General features: G+C 43.3%; 1 protein-coding gene across 1 annotated transcript in view; it reads left to right on the forward strand.

The window, feature by feature from the left end:
- The window catches only part of LOC147700907 (killer cell lectin-like receptor subfamily B member 1B allele A), a 550,617-nt gene extending 523,617 nt beyond the window's left edge, over positions 1–27,000 (forward strand). Inside the window, exons 7-8 of the mRNA XM_086929269.1 lie at positions 7,190–7,355; positions 26,889–27,000. Coding sequence (XP_086785395.1) covers positions 7,190–7,325 — 136 coding nt within the window. The 3' untranslated portion in view covers positions 7,326–7,355; positions 26,889–27,000. The remainder of the gene's footprint in view (positions 1–7,189; positions 7,356–26,888) is intronic.
- The last annotated feature ends 875 nt before the right edge of the window (positions 27,001–27,875 follow it).

Genomic DNA, 27,875 nt, shown 5'->3' on the forward strand with positions numbered 1-27,875 from the left:
AACATTGTAGAATTGAAGCTTGGTCTCATCCAAATCCTGTTGGCTGGTGGGAAATTTGATGTGGTGGTGTAGCTGGGTCAGCATTGCGTCAAGGAAACTCCCTAGGCAGCGGGACCTGGTGGGCTGGGATATCCCCCCAGCAGCCGCAACTATCCCCTGGAAGCTCCCGGAGGCCAGGAGGTGCAGGCTACACAATACCTGGACATGTGTTGGAATGGCATTGGTCCGCCTTGTTGGGTGCTGCATCAGGGGGTCAAGGTCCTGTATTAGCTTGATGATCATTGCCCCATTCAGGCAGTACTTTGCGTATATTTGCTCTCTGGTTTGGCCCAGCAGGGTGACCCGCTGGCGGAATATCCTGTCCTGGATTCTGCGTCTCCTCCGTGCTGCTCGATGTAGCCTTCGCCGCCTGACCACCATGTACAGTCCTGGCATTCTGACACTCCTTATGCTGATGCTGGTTCTCCTTAAGTGTGTTTGGTCAGGCCTGCACCAGTTACTGATTGGCCAACGGTTTTTCGATTTTTTTTTACAATGGCTTTGATGGTTACCACCTGCTTTGGGTTGTCCTTAAATTGCGCCTCACAAATAGCGATTTTGGGTTTTTTCGCTAATTGCGATTTTTCATGAATACCGATTGTATTGCAAAATCACTATTATTTTCGCAGATTCCGTGATTTCTCGCTATTTCCGATTCGCTAATGGTCTATTACCGTGATTCTGCGAATCTTTTTGCGATTTCACAATTCTGTGTTTGCGATTTCGCTATATTCGTGGTGAATACCGATTTGGGAAATTGCGCCCGCGATAGCATTTTCGCAGCTATTGCGAGCTCAATTTTGCTTCATGAATCAGGCTGTAAGAATCTGGCCCTTTGCGAGACGATTTTAGTTTGATGAATCTGGCTGTAAATTTGTTATATTATGATTCTTAATTTAAACAGTTGCTTAAAATCTGCCTGAGGAGGTTTTAGTTTTCCTGGACTTGAGTTTGGATGTATTGCGTTGGTATAGGTAATTTAAATTCGGCTTGACGAAGTGTTTTAAATGGCAAATGTTGCTCTTTGGTCTAGAAATACTCTAGGGATGACAAGGGTGCCTCTTTTTCTTGCTCGTCATTAAGTCTGAGAAGATTCACATCCACTTCGAAGCTGACCATCCACCTCTGTAGGTGAAGGTGCTTGCGTGCTGCAACAGGTTATACATAATGGTGGTCTGTGGGTTAGATACTAGGGTTGCTTCAATTTCACAAATGCATTGTGGTTCTGTAGTATCTTAGGTTGTATTTATCTATGCTTGTTGTTCTCTCTGCCACAGAGTTCTAGGTTTCCAGTGTTCTATGTGGTTCAGCTGCGCTGAGTATTCCACTAGGGACAGTTGGTCATCTTTGCCTCTACCTGACGACAGATAGTCCTGTTCTCCGCTTGGGTTGTCAGCTTCTACAATAAAACCTACTGTTAAACCCTCAACTTCTGTTGCGGTTTACTACACGTATTTTTGGCGACGGGTGCTGAACAACCCAAACGAACCCACTACTTCTAAACGCTTTCGGCAAACAACAGGCTGTTCTTCAACAAGAAACACTTTCACCTCGTATTTTCAGCATCGCGGCATCGACGATCTTGCTACCGCTGACTGAAGACACTCATCGAGTATTTTCTTCATCCTTCGACATCGTTGAAACGTCGTCTCGTCAGTGTCTTCAATATCTGGTACTGTTTCAAGACTGTAGCTGTATTGCGGTAAGCCGCGCATGCTGTACGCAAGTGCCTGTGAACAATTTACGAGTGGGGAACTGGATTATTGTAATTTTTTTTTTATTGCGCTTTGTGCCATCTGCGCTGGAACGCAAAGTTGGGAGATGCGTTCCAGCAACTGAAAATCTACGTGACTCACGCACTGTTATTTGCGTAACTGTGACGTTTGCGTTTCAGCCTGAAGCGCATCGTCCACTTCACGTCAGCACGTTATTTCTGGCACGACCGAAGCGCATCAGCTGTCCTGTGATGTGCTTGTGTTTTACTGCACACGTCACAAAGAGACAATACTTTCTTGCTCAGGAGAGGAAATTTCACGAAGTAATTCTATTTGAAAAACACTTGAACAATGCTGTGACCTCACAAAACTTACTTCACTCAGTCAGGTCAAGGTTACCTGAAATCGTCATAAGAGACATTGTCAATACAGAATTGATTATTTTTTTTTTTTGTCTCTTCATTCTGCACCAGCTTTACCTTGTGTTTAGCTTGTATTTTTCCTACAATCTTGATCTCACTTTTCTTAATTTGTGGATTCTCTCACCATGTCCTTACAAGGAGTTCTACCACCTGCTCATTTCCTAGAAACACCTGGAGATCCACCTATCAAGTGGCGCAAATGGTTTGATGGATTCGAAACTTATATCGGCGCATTTGGTGCGTCCAGATATCGTGCAGAAAGGAAAAAGTACATCCTGTTACACTCTCTTGGATTTGAGGGCAGAGAAATTTACAAACATCTTCCAGATTTAGTACTAACTGAGGGAGAACTTCTGGATGATTATCAACAGACATTAAAAAAACTTGAAACAAGATTTGATGTTCAACCCAGTATAGTAGTTCTACGACATAATTTCTTTAAACGCACACAAAATACTGGTGAAGATGTTGACAATTTCATAACGGCACTAAGAAGACTTGCTTCAGACTGTCAGTTTGAGAACTTTACAGACCAATTAGTAAGGGATCAGTTCATAGCGAAATGTACTGATAGAACAATTAAACAAAAACTGTTATCCTTGGGAAATCCTACTCTGGAAGAAACGATTAGAGTAGCGAAAAGCATAGAAACGTCTCAAATCTCCGTGAAAGAGTTAGAAGAAAAGAAGAATGAGGCTGTCACAGCAGTAAAGTTAAAAGACACAAAACCTCCGTTCAATAAGTTTGCAGAAGGACAGCAGTCTATCGATAAGCAGAATTCTTTTTTTAATAGAACAAACATTTGTTTTCGTTGTGGTAACCGACCGCATGGTCTAAATGGGAGGAGTCCTGCTAAATTTGTTACCTGTAAAAATTGCAATAGGGTGGGACACTTTGCCAAAGTGTGTCAGACGGGGAAGAACAAAACATTTCAAAAGTCTAATCCTGTGAAGTGTGTGGTTGATTCTGATACCTTCCAAATGGAAGAGGAGTATGTAACTAAGGATCTGTGTGACATGGTTGTGGTTGTAAGACATGATGGGGTCATTACGGGTGATCCCGAACTATGTGTTGACCCATACGTTAATGTACAAGTTGGTGACCGTGTGCTAAACCTGTTAGTTGATTCTGGTGCACGCATTTCAATGATCACTCTTGTTCTCTTTCGTACAACATGGCCTAACAAGGTGCTCCTTCCTCCTGATCGAAGAGCAGTCTCATATGAGGAACGTGAGATTACAGTAGCAGGATATTTTGAAGACATTTTAGAATTTAAGGGAAGGAGGATTTTTGGGAAGATTTACGTGGCTGAAAAGGGGCTAAATATCTTAGGCTGGTTCCACCAAGGCCTATTTGGCATGCAACTCAGGCCTGGTACGAAGAATCAAGTAGTTGCTGTGAGAGACAGTCCTGAATTAGAGGCACTAATTAATGAATTTCCTCATGTCTTTTCAGGAGAGTTAGGAAGAATAAAATCTTTTCAGCACAAGATAATCCTGAAGGATGGTGCCTGTCCGGTGAAACATAAACTTAGAAATGTACCTTTCAGCATTAGAAAAGATCTAGGAAAAGAGTTATAGACTTTGCGTGACAAGGGGATCATTGAACCAGTGGAGTCCTCCCTGTGGTTGTCTCCTTTGGTTGTTGCCAGAAAACAAAATGGTGAACTAAGGGTTTGTGTAGATTTACGCTGCCTTAATAAGGAGATTTGGGTTGATTTGTTTCCCCTTCCCAACATTAACGAGTTGTTGGCCAGTTTGAAGGATGCCAAGTTCTTCTCAAAGTTGGATTTAGCATCCGCATATCACCAAATCGAACTCACACCTGAGTCCAGGCCCCTCACTGCCTTTGTGTCACCCTTTGGAACTTTTCAGTATGTGCGCATGCCGTTTGGGCTTGCCTCAGCGGCGTCCGTATTCCAAAGAGTCATGACTGAGATGTTGAAGGGTATTGATGGCTTGTCAGTTTTCCAAGATGATGTACTTATACATGCACCTGACAAGACCACTCACGATGCCATCCTGAAAGAAGTTCTATCTAGGTTTCAAGAAGTTGGAGTAGTATTACGGCGAGACAAATGTGTCTTTTCTACCAGTGAAGTGGATTATTTGGGGCATATGATAAATCAAAAGGGAATCCTCCCAAAGTCTAGCCTAGTAGATTCTATCACTAAGGCCAAGGCTCCCTCTGATAAGAGTGATTTGAAGTCCTTCCTAGGATTATGTGAGTTTTACTCAAAGTTTATAAAGGATTTTGCAACCAAACTCAGACCATTGACATGAATGTTAATGAGAGGTGTTCCTTTTGTGTGGAACAATGAATGTGAAGAGATTTTTGTGTGGGTGAAACAACAACTGACTTCTCCTAATATTTTAAAGCATTTTGAACCCTCTTTAATGTGTACGGTTACTGTTGATGCCAGTAATGTGGGGTTAGGTGCTGTCCTGTCACAGAAAAAGGATGGTGATCTCAATACGTTGGGTTTTGCATCTAGGGTTTTGTCCAGTGCTGAAACCAAATATTCGGTCATCGAAAAGGAATTACTAGCTTGCTGGTGGGCTGTAATGAAGTTCAGGAACTTTCTTTGGGGTAAGAAATGTTGCATTAGAACTGACCATAAACCCCTTGTGTTTATCCTGAGTGGGAAGAATGTAAGAGGATTCACACCTAGAATTGCACGGTTGTCCTCCAAGTTACTTCAGTTTGACTTTTTGGTGGAATATATTCCTGGGAACAAGAACGGGTGTGCTGATTTTCTTTCCCGTTCCTCTGACACGATTGATAAGGATTTTGATACATATGAGGATGATAAAGACCAATACCTCTTTGCTTCTATTGATCTTCCCCAGTTGTGTGCGGTGACTGAGGATGAGTGGAGACAGGCCCTACTTTTAGATGTGACTTTACAGAAGGTTGTCACCTTTATCAAGAATGGTTGGCCTAAAGAAAGGAATCTTGCTTTTGATCTCAAAACGTTTCTACAAGTTGCAGACGAGCTTACGATTGAGAGTGGTTTGTTTTTAAGAGATGACAAGTTGGTTCCTCCACTGGTCCTGAGGGATAGGTTGATTAAGTGTGCGCATGAAGGGCACTTAGGTGCGACCTTGACTAAGAGAAGAGTTTGTCTTTCCTTCTGGTGGCCACACATGGATAGAGAGATTGATGAGTTTGTTAAGGGTTGTGTTATCTGCTCTAGCTGTGATAAGGTTGTGAAATTACATACCCAGCCTTTGTCCCCCATTGAGTTGCCCTCTGCACCTTGGGTGAAGCTCGGGCTGGACATTGTTGGCCCTTTCAACGCGCTTGATTTTTCCTCTAGGTTTGCTCTGGTCCTTATGGACTATTATTCTAAATGGCCCGAGGTCAAGTTTGTCAGGGAGGTCACTGCCAGAACTGTTGTTGACTTCCTTTGTGATGTCTTTTTGAAGGAAGGGTTTCCGGAGCTTCTGGTCACAGACAATGGTACTCAATTTGTCTCATGGGAGGTTGAGAATTACTTGAACAGGTGTAGCATCAAACACCTGAAGAGTTCCTTATACCATCCGGAAACGAATGGTCTCGTGGAACGCATGAACAAAGTTTTAGGAGAATGCATTCAGTGGGCTCTAAAGAATGGTTGTGTTGTCAGTAGCTCTGTGAGGAGCATGTTGTGGTTTTACAGGACTACGCCTCATTCCACCACTGGGGTCTCTCCGTTTGAGTTGTTACGCGGTCGGAAAGCTTCCACTTTGTCTTGTCCGGGTTGGATGTCCAGGTGGGTGAAAGGTGGATGTTGGAATGATGATGTTGTGAGATCTAATGTAGAGTCTGTTCAATCTAAACAAAAAGCGTATTTTGATAAGAGGAAGAGTGTTAAGGTGATTGATGTGGTCCCGGGAGATTTTGTCTCCATTAAGAAACCTGTTCATGTGAAAAAGGGGTATTCTAAATTCACTTCTCCTGTTCAAGTGCGTGAGGTCAGAGGGAACTCCGTTAAACTGGCTAATGGGAATTGGTGGAACAAGAGCCGGTTGGTGAAATGTTCCTTGCCGGGTGAACCTGGTTGTTCCTCTGCTGTCACAAGTTCCTTGCCGCCTGAACCTGGTTGTTCCTCTGCTGTCACAAATTCCTCTGCTGTCAGTTTTAACCAAGATTGTACGGGACAAACGGTCCTGAGGCGCAGTTCTCGTACTAGGTCTGTTCCTCATAGGTATAGAGTTTAAGTTCTTTTTTATTCACATATGTTTAGAGTTAGCTTGCTTTTCTTGCTTTTCTGTTGTCTTCTTTTCTTCTCCCTGCTTACTTTTCCCCTTCTCTGTTTCCGCCTTCTGTTTCAGCTTTCCTTTCCTTTCCTTTCTTCAGCACTCTTTTCTTTCCTTTCTTTCTCTCATTTTCCTTCTTGTGTTTAGACTACTTTCTTAAGGGAAGACATATGTAGTATCTTAGGTTGTATTTATCTATGCTTGTTGTTCTCTCTGCCACAGAGTCTTAGGTTTCCAGTGTTCTATGTGGTTCAGCTGCGCTGAGTATTCCACTAGGGACAGTTGGTCATCTTTGCCTCTACCTGACGACAGATAGTCCTGTTCTCCGCTTGGGTTGTCAGCTTCTACAATAAAACCTACTGTTAAACCCTCAACCTCTGTTGCGGTTTACTACAGGTTCTTGCAGTCTTTTTCCACATAAACTAATTCTGAACTAACACACCTCACAACAATGACTTGTAAATAAAGCCAGGATTCCAAAGATCGAATCCTACCAACATGGAGCAATATGGCAAGTGTCATGATATTCTAAGTGGCAGCACAAGTTGAAGCTGGTTCCTTTGGCCCTGATTTCTATGTGCAGCTGTCCCCCAGTTTAGGGGATCCATCTCTAGATATGTTGAAACGTAAACAGGTGGTAGCTTTTTGTTACAAAAATGAGTCATAAAACATTTTTAACATGTTATGTCTTTTAGTCCAATGTTCTATGATAAAAATCCACCTTATTATTATTGGCAGCTGCTATCTCACATTAATGTCCCTGTGTCCACAGGTTCAATGTCACAGGCCCTGCGGATGGAGACCGGTGTGGAGCAGTGGACAGCGTCTCCCTTACATCCTCGCGATGCATCAACAGTTTCTACTGGATCTGCCAGAAGGAAGTGGAGAGCTGCAGCTCCAGGGTTTAAACCTACAGCCAGGGGCCCCGATATGCAAAGGTAAATGTACACTTTTGTGTAAGTTTACGATTGTTTGCTATTCCCAAGGATATCTTAGGGTTAGTATCTTTACAACTGCGGAGTCTCCGCACATAAAAAGATAGGGCAGTCCCATGTTTTATCTGCAGAGACTCCGCAGTTCTAAAGCTACTACTCGAAAGTACCACAAACTTACATTAAAGTTTACGTTTTTACCCTTGTGAATCAAGCCCAATGACTTCAGAATAACGGAAGGCCCAGCAGACTGTGTGGTTAACTCATGGGAATCAAAATACTAGTAAACTATATATCTCCTGCTGAGCAATGTGAAAACCCCTAGAAGTGTTGGGTGGAGTTAATAAAGGTATTATTTGGCGGGACTTGAATTTGATTAAATCTGCCTGAAAACACTGACTTTATATGTGCAAACGTTACCTCCTGGTCTGGCTTGACTTGGCTTGTGTTCAATAATCTGGTAATATAAGAATTGACTTTAAGTGTGTGCATTGGTCACAGTCCACCTACTGTGGAGACCCTGTCATACAATAGCGCCTTTCCGAGGCGGTGATGTCTCATGTCTTGACAGTACCTTTATTGGGGTGACCCTCATCTCCCAACCACTCATCTTTTGTCACCAAAGGTAACTCCAGATGCTTCTAGTATTTATGTATTTTTATGGGTGGTTTTAGGTAAATGTGTTCCTGGCTGTGGTGTGTGTTTGTGTGCTTCACCGTTTGACTAAAAGACACACTGTCCCAGCAGTGGCAACAGCCACCCACACGACCAAGTGAATATAATCCTAGCTTAAACAAGTAACTTTAATAGTATTAACTTCTAGCTATCCTTACGGGACAACGTATCTCACTTATCCAGCCCACATAACTAGTATTGGGTACTAACCGATTTGCCTCTACACCAACCAAAGTTTGACATGATAAATAGAACAATGGCGTCTGCACATCACATTTTAAGGCTGCACAGGGTCGTGTTGCACTGGAGCAGAGGCCGATGTGGCCCAGACAGATAATTTCCAAATAAAAGCAATAATATCTATACAGATTTACTTAAGCACTCATATTTCTAAAAGTCCACATTTTCATCACATAGTCATGATCTACAAACATAGCAAGTGCCATAGAGACTAATGCAGATGCCGCCTAAAATACCTTTCAAATCATCAGTATGTATTTGTGTATGATTTCGCCATCATGGGCCTTCCTAAGAATTAACAGGGGGTCCAGTGACCTTGTTACACTGCGGAAGTGTCTTGTTTCCGTCAAACTAACTTTCATTTCACGGATGTCGACTTTCTGAAAGTCTTACTTTAAGCATTACAGCATATGGCTTAATAGTTCAATTTTAGCAATGGTTCTCTAGTGCTAATCTACAAACTGGCCCCCCTCCAGCAGGAAGGAATGAAGTGACCGACTGTGATTCTGCCCCACTGAGACTGGACTGAACAGACTGCACGCCCCAGTGAAATATAAAGCTAACCTTAAGTTTGAATGTAGGAGTAACAACCCGGTATAAAATGTTTGTTTTTGCAATGGTCAGTTACTACAAATGTGTTTCTCCACTTGTCATGCAGCACACATGGTGTTTCTGTCTAAGTCAGGAAATGCAAATGTTGACGGGAACTTGCCTCAGTACAGGTCTAGTCTAGGCCACACGTAAATGCTGATGCAAAGTCGTACTGGAGCCTGCCATGTAGTATGATGCTTGCCAGCCTCCCACTAAAGGAACATAAGTAGACACACAGTTCCACCACTGGCAGCAGTCGGCCTGCTCGGATGCTACGATGAACTAACCGGTTCACTGGAATCCTCACCCACCTGCACGGGCCTAAGTCAAACAACAGCATAACATTTGAAATACTACAAGTAGGAGAGGTGCAGCTCCAGCATAGAACAAGTCACACGAGCTGCACCACACGTAGCAAATCACAATGCAACATATTACATTATACCCCCCCCCCCCCCAAAAAAAAATAGCATGGAACAAATACAGAAATAACTTCTAAAAAATTATTACATTCCATAATCATTACATTTACAAGGTCTCCTAACAACCCGTGACCTTGCAACAACAGCACTGAACAGAGAAGCAGCACCCTGAATAATACCACTTGTGCTCCTAATATCAACCTTGTTGACCAGGTTTGGTCTCCCTGCTTTCCTTAACTGGCTGTACCCATGGAATTCAATCACAAACAGGTTTAGCACCATTTCTGCATTTAATACTATTTGCTTTTGTGGTGTGAGTTTCACCAAACTCCGTTTGATCCATTACCTATTCTTAAAAATCTTTCAGGAGAAGAAAAAATTGAATCTCCATCCTTTACCATACCAGTTTTTTTTTTGTAAAACGTGATCTCCAACAGCAAAGTCAGGTTCAACACTACTGGTATCAAAATGTCGTTTTATACTTGATTGTCTTTTCAATATTCGTGCTCTAACCTGTTCCTTCAAAGTGAAGTTATCCCCCATTTTATTGGGAACACATTCCTTAAACCACGTAGGGAACACAGCTGAATGGTATTCATGACCTCTCAACCGTGAAAACAGGGTAACCCCAGTGGTGCAACGAGGTGTCGTGTTATACTCTAATGCTTTCTGTTTGAGAAATCGTTTACCTTCAGGTTCAGCTGTGGGAGCTGTTTGCATACCTTCCCTTTTGACTTTATATTCCGTTTACACCAGGCCATTGGATGTCGGTCAATACAAAGCCTCCCTAAAATGCTTGTCATCATGATTGCTAAAAAGTTTGCACATCTGACTGGAAATGAAATGGGAACCATTGTCGGTTACCAGAGATATAGGCAACCCTTGAATGGCAAACACTTGCTCCAGGAATTTGAAAGCTGCTTCTGAAGAAGGAGAATTAACAAAAGAGAAGTACAACAACATGGAGTAGTAATCAACTAACAAAATAACATATCTCATCTCGCCAGGAAGTGAAACAAATGGCCCTGAAAAATCAGGCCCAATTTGTCCCAGGGTGCTTCAGGATAAGGCACGGGCAGCAAGGGCATCTTGTTGACTTTCCTAAGCTTATCCAAGAGAAGACTCGCTGGGCGTTTGTAGACTATGTGTTCAACCTGGCTATCTAGAGCAGCCACCAATAATGTTGCTTAATGTGCATGGAAGTCTTAATGTGCAAATACCCTTGATGTACATTAGAAATAATGGACTGTAGTATCCTGAAAGGAGGAATGTGTAAATCCCTCCTTAGGACCAAACCGTTGCCTAAAGAAAGTTCCCCTGCTACCTGAGCATAGATGTTTAAATCACCTTGTAAGCATATCATTTCAGGCCAACCCTGGACTATGTATGTACTGAACTGCTTAAGAACTTAATCCTTCTCATTGGGGTTAGGGAGGGCCTCGAGGGGGGTATGGGTACAGGAGTTCTAGTTTGCATTGTCTTGACAGATTTCTATCTCACAAGCTCACACGGACACATGGCATCCGCGCCCAATGATCAGATATCTAACGCATATGTAGAGAATGGGATTGGAAGTCACCTGCAACGTCATATTTGTCCAAATGCTATTATGTATTACATTGCTGAACTCAATCAAAATAAATTTGATCTAAAAAAGAACGTAATCCTCTTGGAAGGCACTCTTCCAGTCCTCCTCTGAAAATGTGGACTCACTATCTAAATGGGCATTTGCAGCATCCACAAGTGCAACACACACTGGTGCGGGGATTCTGCTCATGCACAGGACCTCAGTGAATTGTGGTGTGCCAAAATACTCCACTCAGTACCCAGAACCCCTATCCGACTAGTATCAGTGTCTCATTAGCTCTCCGTACTACATCGAAGCTACCAATGATTAGACAACCCAGAACAAGAGACTCCGGGTATTCTCAGCAATGGTGGAAATCAAGAACACTCTTTCTTTATTTTCTCATACCAGTCCAGTTCATGAGTAATCAGAGACACGAAAATTTTTAAAATGTTTATTTTTAACTATGTGCTCTAAGATGCAGTATTTTGGCTAACATAAGCAGGCATATGTTTAGAAATAAAACAATCAGCAATGTTACAATTCCATAAAACACAAAGGGAGAAATCATGTTGCGATGATAGTGGAAACCGGTCATATAGCTCCTTGTGTACCACCCTCCCCTGCTAGGAACTAGGTTTTATAATAATAGGTTTCTTAGGCTTGAATGGGGAACCCCATACCTCCAAGATCAGCAGAGGTGAATCACATCTCAGGATCAGCAAAGCTCTCTGTCTCGGTAAAGCTTTTTCTCCAAGTGCCCGAATCATACATGCAATGCAATATTAAAGGCACTAGATTTCAGTTGGTTGCCGCTATGTGCGTGTTGTGTCTAGAGCATAGACAGATCAACCTGAATCACAGCATACATTGTTATGATGACCTTGAAGACTTCTGCACACAGTGTACAGACTAAAGTCGCAGTGTAAGTCTAGGGATGTGAAAAACAGACCGTTCTCATGCGTAGAAAATAAAGCAGGTTAACTTACAACATCAGTTACATGTAGTGTTGTGTGCAATAGCTGCAAAGTGGCAAAATGGTGTTTAAACTTCTAATACGCTTATGCTAACATAGCAATTTGTGCAAGCAGAACCCTGTCTTCACTACAACACATCACAATCCATTTCAAGGTCTTTATGTAGATCAGGTAGAGGCATACAAGATAGGCAATCAGCTCAGAAAATAAATCTTAATAAAGATATAAACAAGGGGCATCCCCAGACACAGATTTTAAATTTCTCAATGGTGCTGTACTGTTGTTCATATTTCCAGAGAGACCTGGAAGCAAATGTAACAGTTTGCACTTTTTCACCCCCCCTCTGGCTTAAAACTGCTCCCAGACCACAACGATTGAGGTCAACAGTGATAATGGGTGTGCAATCATCCCTGAAAGCCAAGAAAGCAGCTGCATTTACAATCAAGTCCTTCACTTTGTCAAAAGCGATCTACACTTCCTCACCCCAAAGGGACTTCTGCCCCTTACGTAACAGAGATCTGAGAGGTTTTACAGCAATTACATATCCTGAGACAAACCAAGTATAATACTCTGCAAGACCTAAAAAGAAATGCAGAGCATCACAATCAGAGAAAACTTGAGCTTAATTCCAGAGTCAGTGATAGTATGACCCAAGTAATACAAAATCTTGATGGCAAACTTACATTTGTCTTTTCTGACCATCATGCCACTATGTGTGAGAATGGACAAGATGTTATCTAGAATGCAATTGTGTTTCTTCAATGATTCTGCCCAATCTAGAATGTCATTCTGGTGTGCTTGTACCCCTTTAAGATCAGCAAACAAAACATCTATGAGCTTTTGAAAAACACTGGCGGCTGATGTCAACCCAAACGATAGTCTCATGTACTTGTACGCACCGAATGGGGTGATATAAGCCATCACTTCCTGTGTCTCTTCGTCCAATGGAATTTGTTGGTATGCTGATCTCAAGTCAATAATGAGAACCATTTGGCATTGCCTAAGTTAGCCAACATCTTGTGTATTCTGTGCAGGGGGTGACAATCAATCAAAATATTGGAATTTATTGTGCCTATGTCAGCACACATGCGACAACCTGATGTTGCCTGATTTTTGGCATGCAATGCCAAATGACAAACGGTGCGACCCATTAGAACAAGTCTACTGTCCGAATGACACCTTGGTTACACAAATCTTTCAATATCTGTTTGAGTTCCCCTCTGGCTGACAAAGGATCTTGTCATATTTTATATGCAACAGCTGAGCATTAGGCTTAAGGTAACCCTGGGCGAAGTACTACGCTATGCTTGTGTAGTTTGCGAAGTTTGCGCTACTTCACACTACACGAATTGCATGTAGCACAGTGCAAACATGCGTAGCGTAGCGGTCATTTTTTGATTGCTCGCGTTCCTCAACGTGAAATTGGCAACCGCGAGCGAGCAAAATGACATCCCGTGAGACTTTTTCCTCGTTCACGATCAGCAATATCAAGTTGCCAATAGCGAGTGTGGAAAATAAACCTCACAGCTAGATTCTCAACACAGGGAGATCAGGTTTCTCATTGCAAGTGGTCGCATATGCTCGCGACCGCTTGTGATGAGAAACTACCAGTCCTCATTGAGAAAGCTGCTGCTCGAGTAGAAATCTACTCGAGCGGCAGAAAATAACAGCTTGCACTGTGCAAGATGCGGTTTGCACTAGTTGCACAGTACGGACAAGCATCCGGCACTCTACAATCAGTGCGAACAGCATTTTGTACAGTGCACTACGCAGTTCGCGTAGCTACGTGTAGCTTGCGTAGTGCACCTCGCGTAGCTACGCATAGCGCTGCTACGTGAACTGCGCCTAGGGTTAGGTTAAGCCTGCTGTGATGAACAAAACCTTTTACTGTGCCAATCTCCTAAGAAAATAAATCTTTATTCCTGCTCAGAATCATGCCAATGGACTCATCTACACTACACACTGAGCTTGCAGGTAGCTCACCTACAATTACAGAAGTGCTGGAACCAGGAATGAGCTATAAACCCATCTTGGCAAGGTATTGCCAACCAATGATGTCTTTACCTTTATTTATTTATTATTCAAGAGTTTTATATAGCGCTGGCTAGACCCGAAGGTGTCAGAGCGCTCTACATGAGGTTCCACAAAAATTACATAACAAGATTACATCAGTTCCAATTTACATCAAATGTTAGACAAACAAATGCAAGAGCATAGAAGACGAGTTGATTGAAGTGTAGAGGGGCAGGGGGTAAGGGTAAAGGGATAGCGGGGAGATACGGTAGAGAGACGAAAGGAAAGTCTGTCCAAAGTCCAGCTGGGTAGGTGACGGTCAAGGGGAAGTCCCAAAACCCATTAAAGAAACATGTAGGGCAAAATAAATGGAGCGTAGAGGGGAGGGGGCTTGGAAGGAGAGAAAAGTGGGGATAGGGGCAGAGACAACAGGGAGAGACGAAATGAAGTCTGTCTAATGGCCGACTGGGTAGGTGACGACCAAGGAGGGAGTCCACGGCTCATCTCCCCTATAGCTAAACCAGGTAGCTCCATCGGGCATTCTTCAAAATAGCTAGATCTCAAATGACGAGGGAAAATTCACAGATAGACAGGGTGGGGACGAAGGGCCAGGACAGGTGAAGGCAAAGGTCAGCAGCAGGAGAGAGGAGTAGAGTGAGGAGATAAACACGGTGGGAACTAGGGCCAGAACAGGTGAAGGCAGAGGTCAATAGCAGTGGGTATGGTAAAAGGGGTAGAAGGGAGATATGACCGAGACAAAAAGGGAAAATCTGCCCATATCCGGCTGGGTAGGTGAGGGCCGAGGGTGAAGTCCGCAGCCCATCTCCTCTATAGCTATCTAGTAGCTCCACCGGGCATCGGCCAAATGGATAGGTCTCAACAGAAAGACAGTTAAAGAGTATAGAAGATGAGATGAAAGGAGCGTAGAGTGGTAGGGGTTAGGGTAAAGAGGTGAGAGGGAGTAAAGACGGAGAGACGAAGTAAGACTGTCCAAAGTCCGACTGGGTAGGTAAAGGTTGAGGGGGAAGTCCACAACCCATCTCCTCTATAGCTATCAGGTAGCTCCACCGGGCATCGGCCAGATAGCTAGGTCTCCGCGATTGGAGGTAAGTTCATCACGTTCTACGTCTTGATGGGGAAAGGTGAAGGTCAGTTGGATGTCCAGATTTTGTCCTAGAGTAATAGAGCAACATGGTGTGGACCACCCAGCTGATGGAAACATACATTTTGGTAAATGTTTCTCTGCCAATACACAGAATTTTACCCATGAAGAAACCTAAAGTATCAATGGGTTTTCTCACCAAAAACCTTCGGACAGATGTCAGGGGATGTGAGAGATCTGTTTAAAACCCAATTCTTATGAAATGTGGTATCCAGTAAAATGGTAATCGGTGAACCCGAGTCAGCCATGACCTGTAGTAACACATTATCAATAATCACATCACATGAGGGACCTTTAACTGGTGTACAAATGGTGTTACATTCAATAGTTAACACTATATTGTTAACAGAATCAAAGCAAGACTCAAGTTCCAGTTTCACATTGCTGATGACAATTGTGTTTTTGCTGCTCCTGCACACCAAGTGAAAGTGCCTTGTCTTCTTGCAACTAAGACAAAGTTTCCCCATAGCTGTACACCCTGGAAAGCTTCTCAAACGATTTTTTGATCCCCGTTTGTAACACATTTTAGCACTTCTCTTTCCACGTCTTCTCTGTGTTTGAAACGTTACCTTACTTTGCACAGCGCACACTGAATCAACTTCTTGAGTAGAGGTGGAGTAAACAATGAAACTGACCAAGGCATCAGGGTTCAAAACTTTTGATGAGATCAAAGAACGTTAAGCCAAATGCAACACTTCGCTAAGTTTAAGTTTGCGACAAGTTAGTAACAGCTCTTGTATTTATTTTGATGCACAACCAAAAACAAATTGATTGCGAATTCAGGTATCCAAATTGGGAACAAATTCACAAGTAGGAGCCAGGATTCTAAACGCAGCTACGTATTCTTTGACTCCTTCATCAACCAAGTGTTTCTACTTTACAAAATGATGTCTTTTAAGCATAACATTAGGATTCTCTGCAAATAGTTTTTTTAACCTTTCATTGCTTCCACGTACATATTCAAATCATCACCAGCTGGAACTCGAGGGGCACCACAGAGAGAATGCCATGCTTATCCCTCGAAGACGTGGACAGCCACAGTAGAGGATGCTGCCCCACCAGAACCATTCAGAACTAGCTGAATTTGTCTGTTCAGTGCATCATGGAATTTGGGGCAGACTTCACCGAGGCCTGGTACTTTCCACATACAATTCTCCTAGAATATGCAGATTTGAGACTACAACATGTATTTGGCTTTGCAGAAAAGAACAGATTTTTATTTTCCATGCATTGACAAAGTCAACAGGTCTGGATTCTATATATTGGAAGCTCACATAGGCACACAACAACCAAGCACACATTACCATCCTACAATCACACACACTTGCATTAAAGCATACAGAACAACATGCAAGAATACATTAACACACAGAGTGGGTGAGATGTGGTGCCCAGAAGGCGGATGATATTCACGTCTTCGCTGTCTGTCCCGCGATTCAAGAATTTTGGGGTAACGTGGGTAAGACTCTGTCTGATGTCTTAGGCATTGAGGTTTAAGTAAGCCTTTCTCTTATTCTGTTTGGTATTGTATTGTTGCCCGATGGGATGTTGGCTTTCACGGCGTTACAGAATAAATTGGCATTCTATCTAGTCCTTTTGGCAAGGAGGGAGATTTGTAAGCTATGGCAGTAAGCGGTACCCCCAACATGGAGAGCTTAGTGGAACTCAGTGAGATACTATAGAAATCTCGACCAAAAGGTTAATGTATATAGAGACAGAACAGAACTTCGGTTATTTTGGAATTTGTTAGATCACTCAGATCCTTATTTGATTAGATTATACCATAGTGTCCAATGATTACACCTCTTGATCAGTTCATGATGTGTGGTTACGGTGTGTCTCGCCAGAACATCAAGTGAGACTGGATCCCCAAGTTATGAGCAACAGGGGTTGATCAGGGCGAGAGGTTGCTTCATCTACGGAGGTCATATGAGAACAATAACATTTAAAAAATAAAAAAACAGAGCAACACCTGCACACATCAATACACACACAAAGGCAGTGAATCAAGCTACCGGACCCTCAGGCAGCCAAGCACACAGACCACCTAACATGCAGTCACAGAAGCACACTAACTAACTGCGACACATGCTATAATCCCTGGTTTTATTACATCACAACTGCAGCAATGCTCTATGAGAGGACCTTGACAACACCTCTCTGGCACCTGACAAGGCCATTCTAGATGTAACAGCACACCTTATCAATGAAACCACAAATTAATTAAAACACCAATTTTAAGAGATTTCAAGAGGCTCTTACTCAAAGCCAAAATAAACGTTATAAGCATTGGCAAAGCAAATAGGTCTTGAGTAGCTGGTGCACTGGTTGCATTTTTCAATGGAAGCAGGTGACAAAAAAAAGCAAAAAACATGTCACTGCCTAAATAATTATCAGGTTAACAGAACTTCCTAGCAGGCACATGTACTTAGTACAGGTATAGAAATCTGTTTTAGTTTTAATGCACATAACTGGGTAATATGAACATTATTAGCACAAAGAAAAGGTATTTGAAGAGATTATGAATTATTTTAACTTGAAAACATAGGACCTTATTTAAAGAGAATATCACAGTGTGGTGCCACAAGCCATTTGGCTATGCCGCGCTGCGTTAATTCCAAAGAAAAGGGATGAGTCATATCTACAAGGATATGACAGATACTTTTGCTCTCCCATGCGCTGGCGCACAATTAGCTGCCATGCACCGATGCAGGCACTCTTGCACCATGGTGCAGCAATGCCTGTGTCACGGCGATGATTATTTATGTGCAGGAAGGTGTCTCTTCCTGCACATAAACAATCTGAAATTGTGTTTTTCAACTTCTTTGTGTGCTGCATTAGCCCACACAGAACTTGCAAAATGTAATTTTTTCAATGATAGTTTATGTGCAGGAAGGGACACCTTCCTAAACATAACAATCATAAGAGGTGATTTCCTCATTCTATGTGCGCTGCAGAAAGCAGCACGCATAGAAAGAGGGAAAAAAAGGAGAAATGAATACATTTCTCCTTGTTGCGCCTCCCCAGGGGGATGTAGCATTCAGACTCAATTCTAGGTATACGATTTCTCGTATATCTGAAAAATGTGTCAGGTTCCATGGGTGTTGCGAGGGAACATCCACATCAACACCCATGGAACACTGCTTTCGCGCAAAGTGCTGCATGTAATGGGGCCATATTTACAAGGATAGGAAAAGCGCGCAGGGCAGCTGTTCGTGTCCTTGTAAATATTGGTATATTAAAATCAGGGGGGACCAGGAGCTGTATTTAAACAGGTCCTGCAAACGAGCTCCGAAGTGAATCATGTATCAAGGGGGTGTGCAGTTCCTAGTGAAAGGGACGGGGGAAAGAGAGGTCTTTCTTCGTGATGCCCTCGCACGCTCTGAAGGATGTCATGCTTCATCATTGGGCCAAGCTCCTCATCAGGCCAGTGCTGCAATGCTCCAAGGGGCTCCCGTAAACCAGGCTCTTTGGCAGGGATCTTTTGAAGAAGCCATAGGATGCATGCGGGCGGGAGGGCTGGGTAGTACACAGGAAAGTGAGTTAAAATAATTCTACAGCTGTCCTACTGTCATATGTTTTATTACTGTGGTAGCTCAGGCTTAATTAAAAAATGAGGGTGCCCTAAAAGGATGTAAAGTTCTTACTGGGCTGTCGTGGTGTAGTGGGTCAACATGTTTCGTGCCCCCTTTGCCCCTAACGGGTCAGGTGGCACTTCATCAGCACCAAGTAAAGATGAAGGTGAGCGGTGCACTACCGCTGGTCTAGTTCTCGTAAGTCTGTTTGATGACCAGGCACAGTAAAATGACCCTAGTAGACTTACACCGGGGTAGAAGACCTGGTGGGGAAAATAAGGAGGCGGGAGGGAAAAAAGAAAAGAACAACCAATGGAGGGTTAACACAAGCAAGATGCACCTCAGAAGGTTGCTTTTTTTTTGGCAAGTAAACAATTAGTAAGTGATATTCAACAGACTAGATGTTACAGTGAGGTTGCGAGTGCAATAATTTGTGACTAGGTAACATCGTTATGGTACCCAGCGCATCTATGTGGTAGAGTGATTCGTTGTGCCAAAGGTTTTGATAGCACAAGAGCGCCAGTGTGGGCTAAGTATGCCTATTATGGCAACTTGTCATTAGTACAGACATTTGCAGGTGACTAAATTCTCACTGGTGTGCATAGAAGTGATCAACGTCGCATGAACCTGCACTGTGCTGGTCTATGTGCCAAAGTGGGTATATATGTCGCTTCTATACATGCCCAGGCAGCGACGTGATACATGTTGATGTACGATGCCAAATGTAGCTGGGTCCATTTGTGGCAAAACGAATGTTCAGACAATAGACCCCACAGAGTCATGACTAATCGTATGTAAGCAGTTCAAGAGCATGTGCATAAAATTTAGCAATACGCACACTTAAATTAAAATTAAAAACTGCGGATGCCCGTGCTTAAGTTATCAATGGTCTGAAGTTGTGTGGACAGCCATATCAGCGTGTTTAAACTCACCCGGAGTATGAGAGTCTACGGCTGACAGGGAAGGCAGTGCACATCATTGCTCTGTGACTGAAAAAAGAGTAAAGTAGTCACAAGACATGAGGTGGTATGTGACTTACCGATATCCCGGCAGCGTGAATACACTAGTCAGGGAAGTAGTATACTCACAGTGAGTGGCAAACCAAAACTCGTCTGTCCTACCCTTACTCCGGGCCCCATACTGCAGTAAGGGTTGGTGCCCAATACTGGCATGTGACACATGTCACTTTGACATGTGCCACAGCATGTCATAGATTTCTGACATGCTCTTTGATGATTAACTGCAGATAATGCCAGTTGGTGATTTCCAAAGGACTACCTTTCACTCGGCTAAAAAATTTAAGAAAAACAATATAAAAAAGGATTTTTCCCGGGTGGAGGTTTGAACGCTTACCAACATGTATGCTAGTACCTGTTACTAACCCCTGTATCATCAGTTTTATTCAATTATTTTCGGGTGCAAAGCTTGTTATCATAGACAGAGAGTGCTGGTCCTTCTTCTGTTTAGATTCTGTTTTGCTTTTACATTCTACAAATCCACACTTAATGTTCATGCTTCATAAATAAATAGCCCTTTTTTTCACTCTGGGACTTGCCCCATGTTTTTTTATTTTCTTACACAACCATTCCCTAAGTCTCATTCCCAAAAATAAGGTATTCCTTCAATAGCAAGCCTTGCCCCCCCCCCCCCCCCCCCGCCACATGCCACAGCCACAAATGTCTGACATGCCCTGGCTTCACTAAAAAGGCCACAAATCTCACAGGCACTGCTAGGGGTGATTTACAATAGGGCATCTTTCATTTGGATAAAATAGAGGAAAAATAGAGAAAATTATAAAAATCAAATTTTCCTAGCTGGGGTTTCAACCCTTGTCAAAAAGCACTGCAAGCCACTGTTGGTTCCCACTGGACCATCTGTCCTGGACAGAACCTTTTTGTCCTGCACAGAACCTTTTTGTCCAAAGTCTTTGTGTAATTGGAAAAGGGTGCTGTCCTACTTCTGTGTCCATGTTGTTTTGCTTTCACATGTCACAAATCTACACTTGATTTTCCTTATTTATAAACAAATAGCCACTCCTTTCTTCCACTCTTAGACTTGCACAATGCATTTGTGTTTCTTACCTAACCATTCCCAAAGTCTCATTCCACAAGTTAAGGGATTTCCTTAATAGCAAGACTTACCTCCCCTTCCACATGCCAAAGCATGCCACAAATGTCTGACGTGCCCTGGCTTCACTAAAAAGGCCACACATCTCACAGACACCGCTAGTTGTGATTTACAATAGGGCATCATTCATTTGGGTAAAATAGAAGAAAAATAGACAGAATTATACAAATCGAATTTTCCAAACTGGGGTTTGAACCCTTGTCAAAAAGCACTGAGTGGCACTGTCAGTTACCACTAGACCATCTGTTATACATAAGAATTCACTGTCCACAGCTTTTGTGTCATTGAATAAGGGTGCTGTCCTACTTCTATGTCCATGTTGTTTTGCTTTCACATGCCACAAATCTACACTTGATTTTCGTTATTTATAAGCAATTAGTCATTCTTTTCTTCCACTCCCAGACTTGCCCCATGCATTTTTCTTTCTTACCTAACCATTCCAAAAGTCTCATTCCACGAATTAAGGGATTTCCTTAATAGCAAGTCTTGCCCCCCTTTCCACATGCCACAGCATGCCACAAATGTCTGACATGCCCTGACTTTACTGAAAAGGCCACACATGTCACAGACACTGCTAGGGGTGATTTACAATAGGGCATCTTTCATTTGGTTAAAATAGAAGAAAAATAGAAGAAATTATAAAAATCGAATTTTCCTAGCTGGGGTTTGAACCCTTGTCAAAACACACTGAGAACACCAGTTTGTTACCACTGTACCATCTGTTCTACACGAAAAGTGAGTGTCCAAAGCTTTTGTGTCATTGAAAAAGGGTGCTGTCCTCCTTCAATGTCCATGTCGTTTTGCTTTCACATGCCACACATCTACACTTGATTTTCATTATTTATAAACAAATAGTCATTCTTTTCTTCCACTCCCAGACTTGCCCCATGCATTTTTCTTTCTTACCTATCCATTCCCAAAGTCTCATTCCACAAATTAAGGGATTTCCTTAATAGCAAGCCTTGCCCCCCTTCCACATGCCACTCCATGTCACATTCTGACATGCACAGACTTGACTAAAGAGGCCACCAATCTCACAGACAATGCTAGTGGTGACTTACATAGGGGCATCTTTCATTTGGGTAAAATAGAGCAAAATGAAAAATAATATAAACATTGAATTTCCCAGCTGGAGTTTGAATCCTTCTCAAATAGCACTCATGTTCATTATTAGCTACCGCTTTACTATCTATTGGATTGTGAGGTTTATGTGACCCAAAGCCATTTTATCAGGAAAGGACTGTTCCCACCTCACTTTTCTGTCTATGCCAGTTTGTTTCTACATGCCACAAATTCTATGTCATGACCCGGAGGCTCTGTTTATGCTTCTCATAGTTTTACTACATTACCCATGCTTTCCAGTACCTCCCACGTCACAAGTTGATCGATCACCTACTGCATGCACTACAGCGCTAGGATTCTGCCTTCATTTTCTGAACACTTACGGCAGTCGGACTCCGACGCTGCTTGCTGCCTCAGTGGAGCGGGGAGCAGACAGCACACATCTCGCTGATGTGCACAGTCCACCTTTACTTGTAAAGAAGGACCACACAATGCGCAGGTGCAGAAATTGATTGCAACGCTCAGGGATATTGATCAGAGCATTTGCTTACTTTGTCTACAAGTAACATGACTTGGCTCTGTATGTGGTGCCAGGGGTGAATTCTCCCCCTGCGCCCTGTCTCACACGTATGTGCTGGGTTGTATACATTTGCATAGGCTTTGCCTCGAGTGGGTTTTTTGGTCCAGGCATCTCCCTCCACATTTAAATTAAGGCATAATCCTTGGCCTTACAGGTTTAGTTCCACTCCCCCCCTTACTCTCTCAACTCCCAGTAAATTGAATGTGCATGCAGAGAGAATGGCACAATGGGAGCCCTATAAGGCGGAGGCAGACAGCTACCATGAAGAAGGTGTTGACCAGCTAGAGCGAGGTTTGGTGGATGCACTGGGCTGCAGTGTATGGCAATCTGTGAATAAGGCCCTGGTACGGGCGGAAGGTCCCTTCACGGGGTAGCTTTGTGAGTTTGCATGCCATAAAGGCTGGTAACCCCAACTTCCTCCGGCCAACAATGAGGAGGGCCCATCTAAAAAGGGCAAAGTCAAGAGTAAATCACAGCCAGAGGTACAGGGAGAGGCTTTTGCAAAGCTGAGGTGCAAGAGAGAGACTGAACACGATTATAGTGCAAATCCACAGGGAGAGTCCTCTCAGTCTTACAGCATATATAGGCCCTAGGCTCAGACTGCTCTTACCACACTGAGGACAGTGATGAGGGTGAGAAGGCAAGGGCCAGTAAGAAGAAATGGGCTCCAGTCCATTCCCTTCAGGTGCTCCAATTCAAGCCCACCCAAATAATTCTCCCCGGGGAGTCCAATTGGGTTCCCCCTCCAGAGGTTGCAGAACACCTTCAAACCCATCTACGGCGGAGCTTTGATAAATAGGTACGTGCACGCCTCTGCATGGACTGTCCCCGCCCAGACCTGGTGGGTAAGGTTACAGACACGCCAGAGGTAGATCTCGTCATGGTCATTTTTATGAAAAAATACGCAAGGGACCCGAAAAAGGGCCTGGATCGCTCATGTTGGATGTGCCAATATAAACTACTTGACCTGGCTGGAACCTTGACTAAGATCTTAGACTTAGCATACTAAGCCAAAGAGTCCAACACCCCAGTAAATACTGACAATCTGATTGGCTGGGCTCAGCGAGCAGTCTGCATGTTAGGGAACCCCAACTGCACCATCTCTACAGAACACCGGAGATCTATCCTGATGAGATTAGATCCTACACTCAATGATCTATCCAATATGGAAGCCAGCCCAATGGCTGAAAGCCTATTATTTGGGTGCTCTCCAGATTTTGTGCCACCTAGTCGACTATATGCAAGGCCCAAATGAAGCTAAAATTAGTATTCTGGAGAGGACTTTTTGTCAGGGCTGGGTGCCATGGAGGGTGCACCAGGCTGTGGAACCCACCAAAGCTCTCAACAAGGCTACTATGCCTGCCGCAAAGGTGGTTGGTATGGAGACCAACCAGATCCCACCTTCTATCCCACTCAACCCAGAGGTGGCCACCCAATATTCTGCTGCAGATCCAGACACGGACAATAGAATGCAATCCAGGACACATGATCTACTGATATGAGTTATTACCTTTTCGGAAGTGATATTGGGATGAAGAGTGCTGCAATTCATAACAATTGTAAATGCATATCCGTGGACCCATGTGTACTGGAGACCATTCAGGGCTTCAAACTGGAATTTTATGCATCTCCAACTCATCTGGCCCCCTAAGACAAATGCATTTTTCCCAAACACAACAAGTGTTTATATTCATACTCTCGTAGCCAAACAGGCAATATGCCTGACAACTCCCTAGCCCAAAGGGTTCATGAGACCCACCTTTCTGTTCGAAAAGAAGGGCAGAGGTGACTACTAGTCCTAAACATCAAAGATTTCAATGTCTGGATAATGTACAGACATTTCAAAATGTAAGAAATTCTCTTGCCAAGAGATATTCTACAGGAATGCGACTAGATGGTCCATCTGGTCCTGGAGGATGCCTACCTCTCCGTCTCCATATTCCCACCTCAACGATGGTTTCTACAGTTCATATGATGGGAACAGTGCATGGGATTCAAATCCCTTATATTCGGTCTCTCATAGGCCTGTGGTGTTTCACTAAATTGATGAGACCAGTCGTAGAAGCACCGAGGGCTTGAGTATGTCTAATTGACTATACAATCTCCTGTTGATGGCCCAGGACCTTCAGACACTCAGAACTAATCTATCATAGACTATACAACTTCTTCAGAGTCTGGGATTCCTGATCAACTCCCAGAAGTCCGTCCGGTCAGCAGTCCAGCAAATGGCATTTCTGGGATTCCAGATAGAATCAGTCTGAGCACAATTTCCTTCCAACCCAAAAGATACGCAATATCAAGAGGGAATTGAGGTCTGCTTTGTGCAAACAGACTGTATCATTGAGGTAGATTGTCAGAATTGTGAGACTCCTGGCGTCATCGATACAAGCCATATTTCCAGGCCCCCTCCATTATAGAGCCCTTCAGAGATTAAACATCCTACACTTATGGAAGGGTCTATCTTATACAGAACAAGTCACACTGATGGGCAAAGCCAGGACAGAGATAACATGGTGGTTGGACCACATGGAATCCTGGAATGGTCGAGCCATTTTCGGCACCTCACCAGAAATAGGGATCTAATTGGATGCCCGCATGTTGGGTTGGGGAGTGAGGTGCAGGACAATGTCGACAGGGGGTCAGTGGTCGGAGGCAGGGCTCAGGCTCCACATAAATTGCCTGGAACTCCTGGCAGGCTCTTTTGCTATCAGGAGGCTCTCCCCGATAAAGACGGACTATTATATCTTACTGAGAATGGACAACATTTCAGCAGTCCACTATATCAACAAACTTGGGGGGACGAAGTCCCGTCTACTAGCAGAGATTGCCAAAGACTTTTGTCACTTCTGCCACAATCATTGCATCTCCCTCATAGTGGAGCATCTACCACACGAGGAACACCATAGCCGACTAGAACTCCAGACACTTATGAGGTTTCAGCCTTCCCAGCTCTGAGCAGATTATGGGGCCCGTGCGAAATAGATCTGTTGGCATCATGACTCAATCGGCAACTGACACATTTTTGAGCTTGCGCCCATATCCGATGCCCAGGTGACTGATGCATTTATCCAGGACTAGGATCAGTTCCAAGGCCATGCCTTTCCCCCATTCCTGATGATTCCTGGTGTCCTGTCACAGATCAGTAGACAAGCAGCAGAAATCATTTTGGTGACACCTTACTGGAGTGCGCAACCTTGGTTACCAGTAGCTCTAACTCTAGCGAGTGCACCTCCAGTTCTACTCCCAGTTCAGCTGGATCTCCTCTTAGACCCGGAAGGTATTCCTCACCCATTGAATCTATCAGGTCAACTCAAGCTGTGGATAGTTTCAGGCAAAGATGGCATACCCAAGGCATTTCGCAACAAGCTGCATCCTTCATCAGGCAGACCTGGCCAGATAACACCTATAAAAGATATTCTTTATCTCGGAGGAGATGGTGTGCTTGGTGCAACACATGGAGGGTTGATCCCGTGGGGGCACAACATTGTATAGCAATAAACTTTCTATCAGAACTAGCATCTTCTAGTCTAGCATACCGAACAGTCATTACTTCAGAACGGCAATCTCCGCAGGACATCTCCTAGTAGAGGGTAAACTATTGGATGAACACCCTCTAGTCTGCAAATGGATGAAAGGTATCCATATGGTCAACCCTCCGAGACCCAAGTATAAACCCATTCAGGACGTGCATGTTGTTCTCAAATTCTTGGAGCAATGGCCTGCCAACAAATACTTGTTGTGCAAACAGCTTTCGGGCCAAGCTCACAATGTCATTATATCTGATTTACAGTAAGAGGGTATTGGACTTACGAGTATTGGATCTAGCAGGTAGAGTATTCTCTCCAGAAGACAATTCCTTTACTATCACACGCCGCACCAAAGCGATTTCCATGTTGGTAACCTATCCAAGTTTCCCTAACAGTAGTAAATTATGTGTGATGCAATGCTCAAAGGATTATGAAATTGCTACTTGTGATATGAGATAGGAGACTGGAGGACAACTATTAATTGCCTTACAAAAACCCTAAAAAGCAGTGTCTGCAGCTACCTTAGCCAGGTGGATGAATTGACTACTGGCAGATGCTGGTGTCAACATTTCTGTCTTTGTGGTGCATTCTGCGAGGGGAGCCATGGCATCCAAATCAAATGCTCTTGTGTAGAAGACATCATAAGAGTGGCAGACTGGATCTCTGAGTCTACATATAAGAAATACTATTAGAAACCTATTATAGATGTGGCATCTGTGGTGTTAACACAACTTTAAAGTAGCATAATCAGAGCTCCCCGTCCTGACATAGAATGAAAATGTGCCTAGATGACGCATCAAGAATTTCCAATTTTATTAAGTACATGGAGGTGAGGCTCACCCTTTAGATGCAATTGTCTTTTAACTATAATTTAATTGTTAAAAGTGTATTGTTATAACTAATGTTGATACAAAATTTAGTTGTTTCTGTCTTATTTCTCCCACCTGATGATTTTTGGCAATAGTCTATGCTTTATATTCATGATGCCAGATTTTACTTTGGGGATCTCTCTCTATTTCAGGAAACGCCCAGAACAGCTGTGAGATGCACTCTGCTTTGGAATTATTTCCTTTGAGAGGAGTTATATATGGTGTGTTGACTCTGCAATTTTAATCCCATTGCAGAGTTCAGTCACGGACTGTGGTTGGTGATACACATCCCTGTTTGATCAACTGGAATTTTTAAGTTCACGTTGGGCTGCATGGATCTTTGGTGACTTTTACACTGTTTCCCTTTGGAATACTCTGTTCTTATGGACTTATCTAACAAAGAAAGAGGACACAAAATGATGACTTCCACAGTTATATGGATAGCTCATATGTGATTGGAGCTTGTGACATGGGAGGTACAGGGAAACATGGATAATGTAGTTTGTGTTTTACTTTATTGCTATTTATTACTGCTGAAATTAGAAGTAAAGAAATGAGAAGCATATTCCTCGCCTCCTCATGTCCTTAATAGAATTCTTGATGTGTCGGCTATAAAAATTTTCATCCACACATGCTTTTCATGCTTTATAAATAATTAGCCCTCCCTCTCTTTCATTCTGAGACTAGTCCCATAAATATATGTTTCTCACAAACTCCTTCTGTATAACTTCTGCCACAATTTCATATGTATTTTGCATGCCTCAAAAACACTTTTACTTTTCAAGACTGTTAGCCACAAAAGAGCTATTCATTTTTAGGTCTCGCCTGACCCAGCGCATGCGCTGCCCTGGTGACATTTAGTGAGGGCTCAAAAAATTCTACCAAGGCCAGCCTGGCCTGCCTAGAGCTACACTGCATGTGCACGGGCACGCGCTTAGGAGCTGAGGCACCAAATGGCAAACCTTGTCATACTCATTAAGCGCCCGAGATCACTTTCGCCTGCGATCACTTTAGCAGCGCCCCTTTGATGTTCTCATTCAAAGAACATCACACATCATGTGTCACTTTCGCCCGCGATCACTTTAGCAGCGCCCCTTTGATGTTCTCCCTCAGAGAACATCAAACATCACAGAACATGT

Source organism: Lissotriton vulgaris, chromosome 7, assembly GCF_964263255.1.
Source record: "Lissotriton vulgaris chromosome 7, aLisVul1.2, whole genome shotgun sequence".
NCBI lineage: Eukaryota > Metazoa > Chordata > Amphibia > Caudata > Salamandridae > Lissotriton > Lissotriton vulgaris.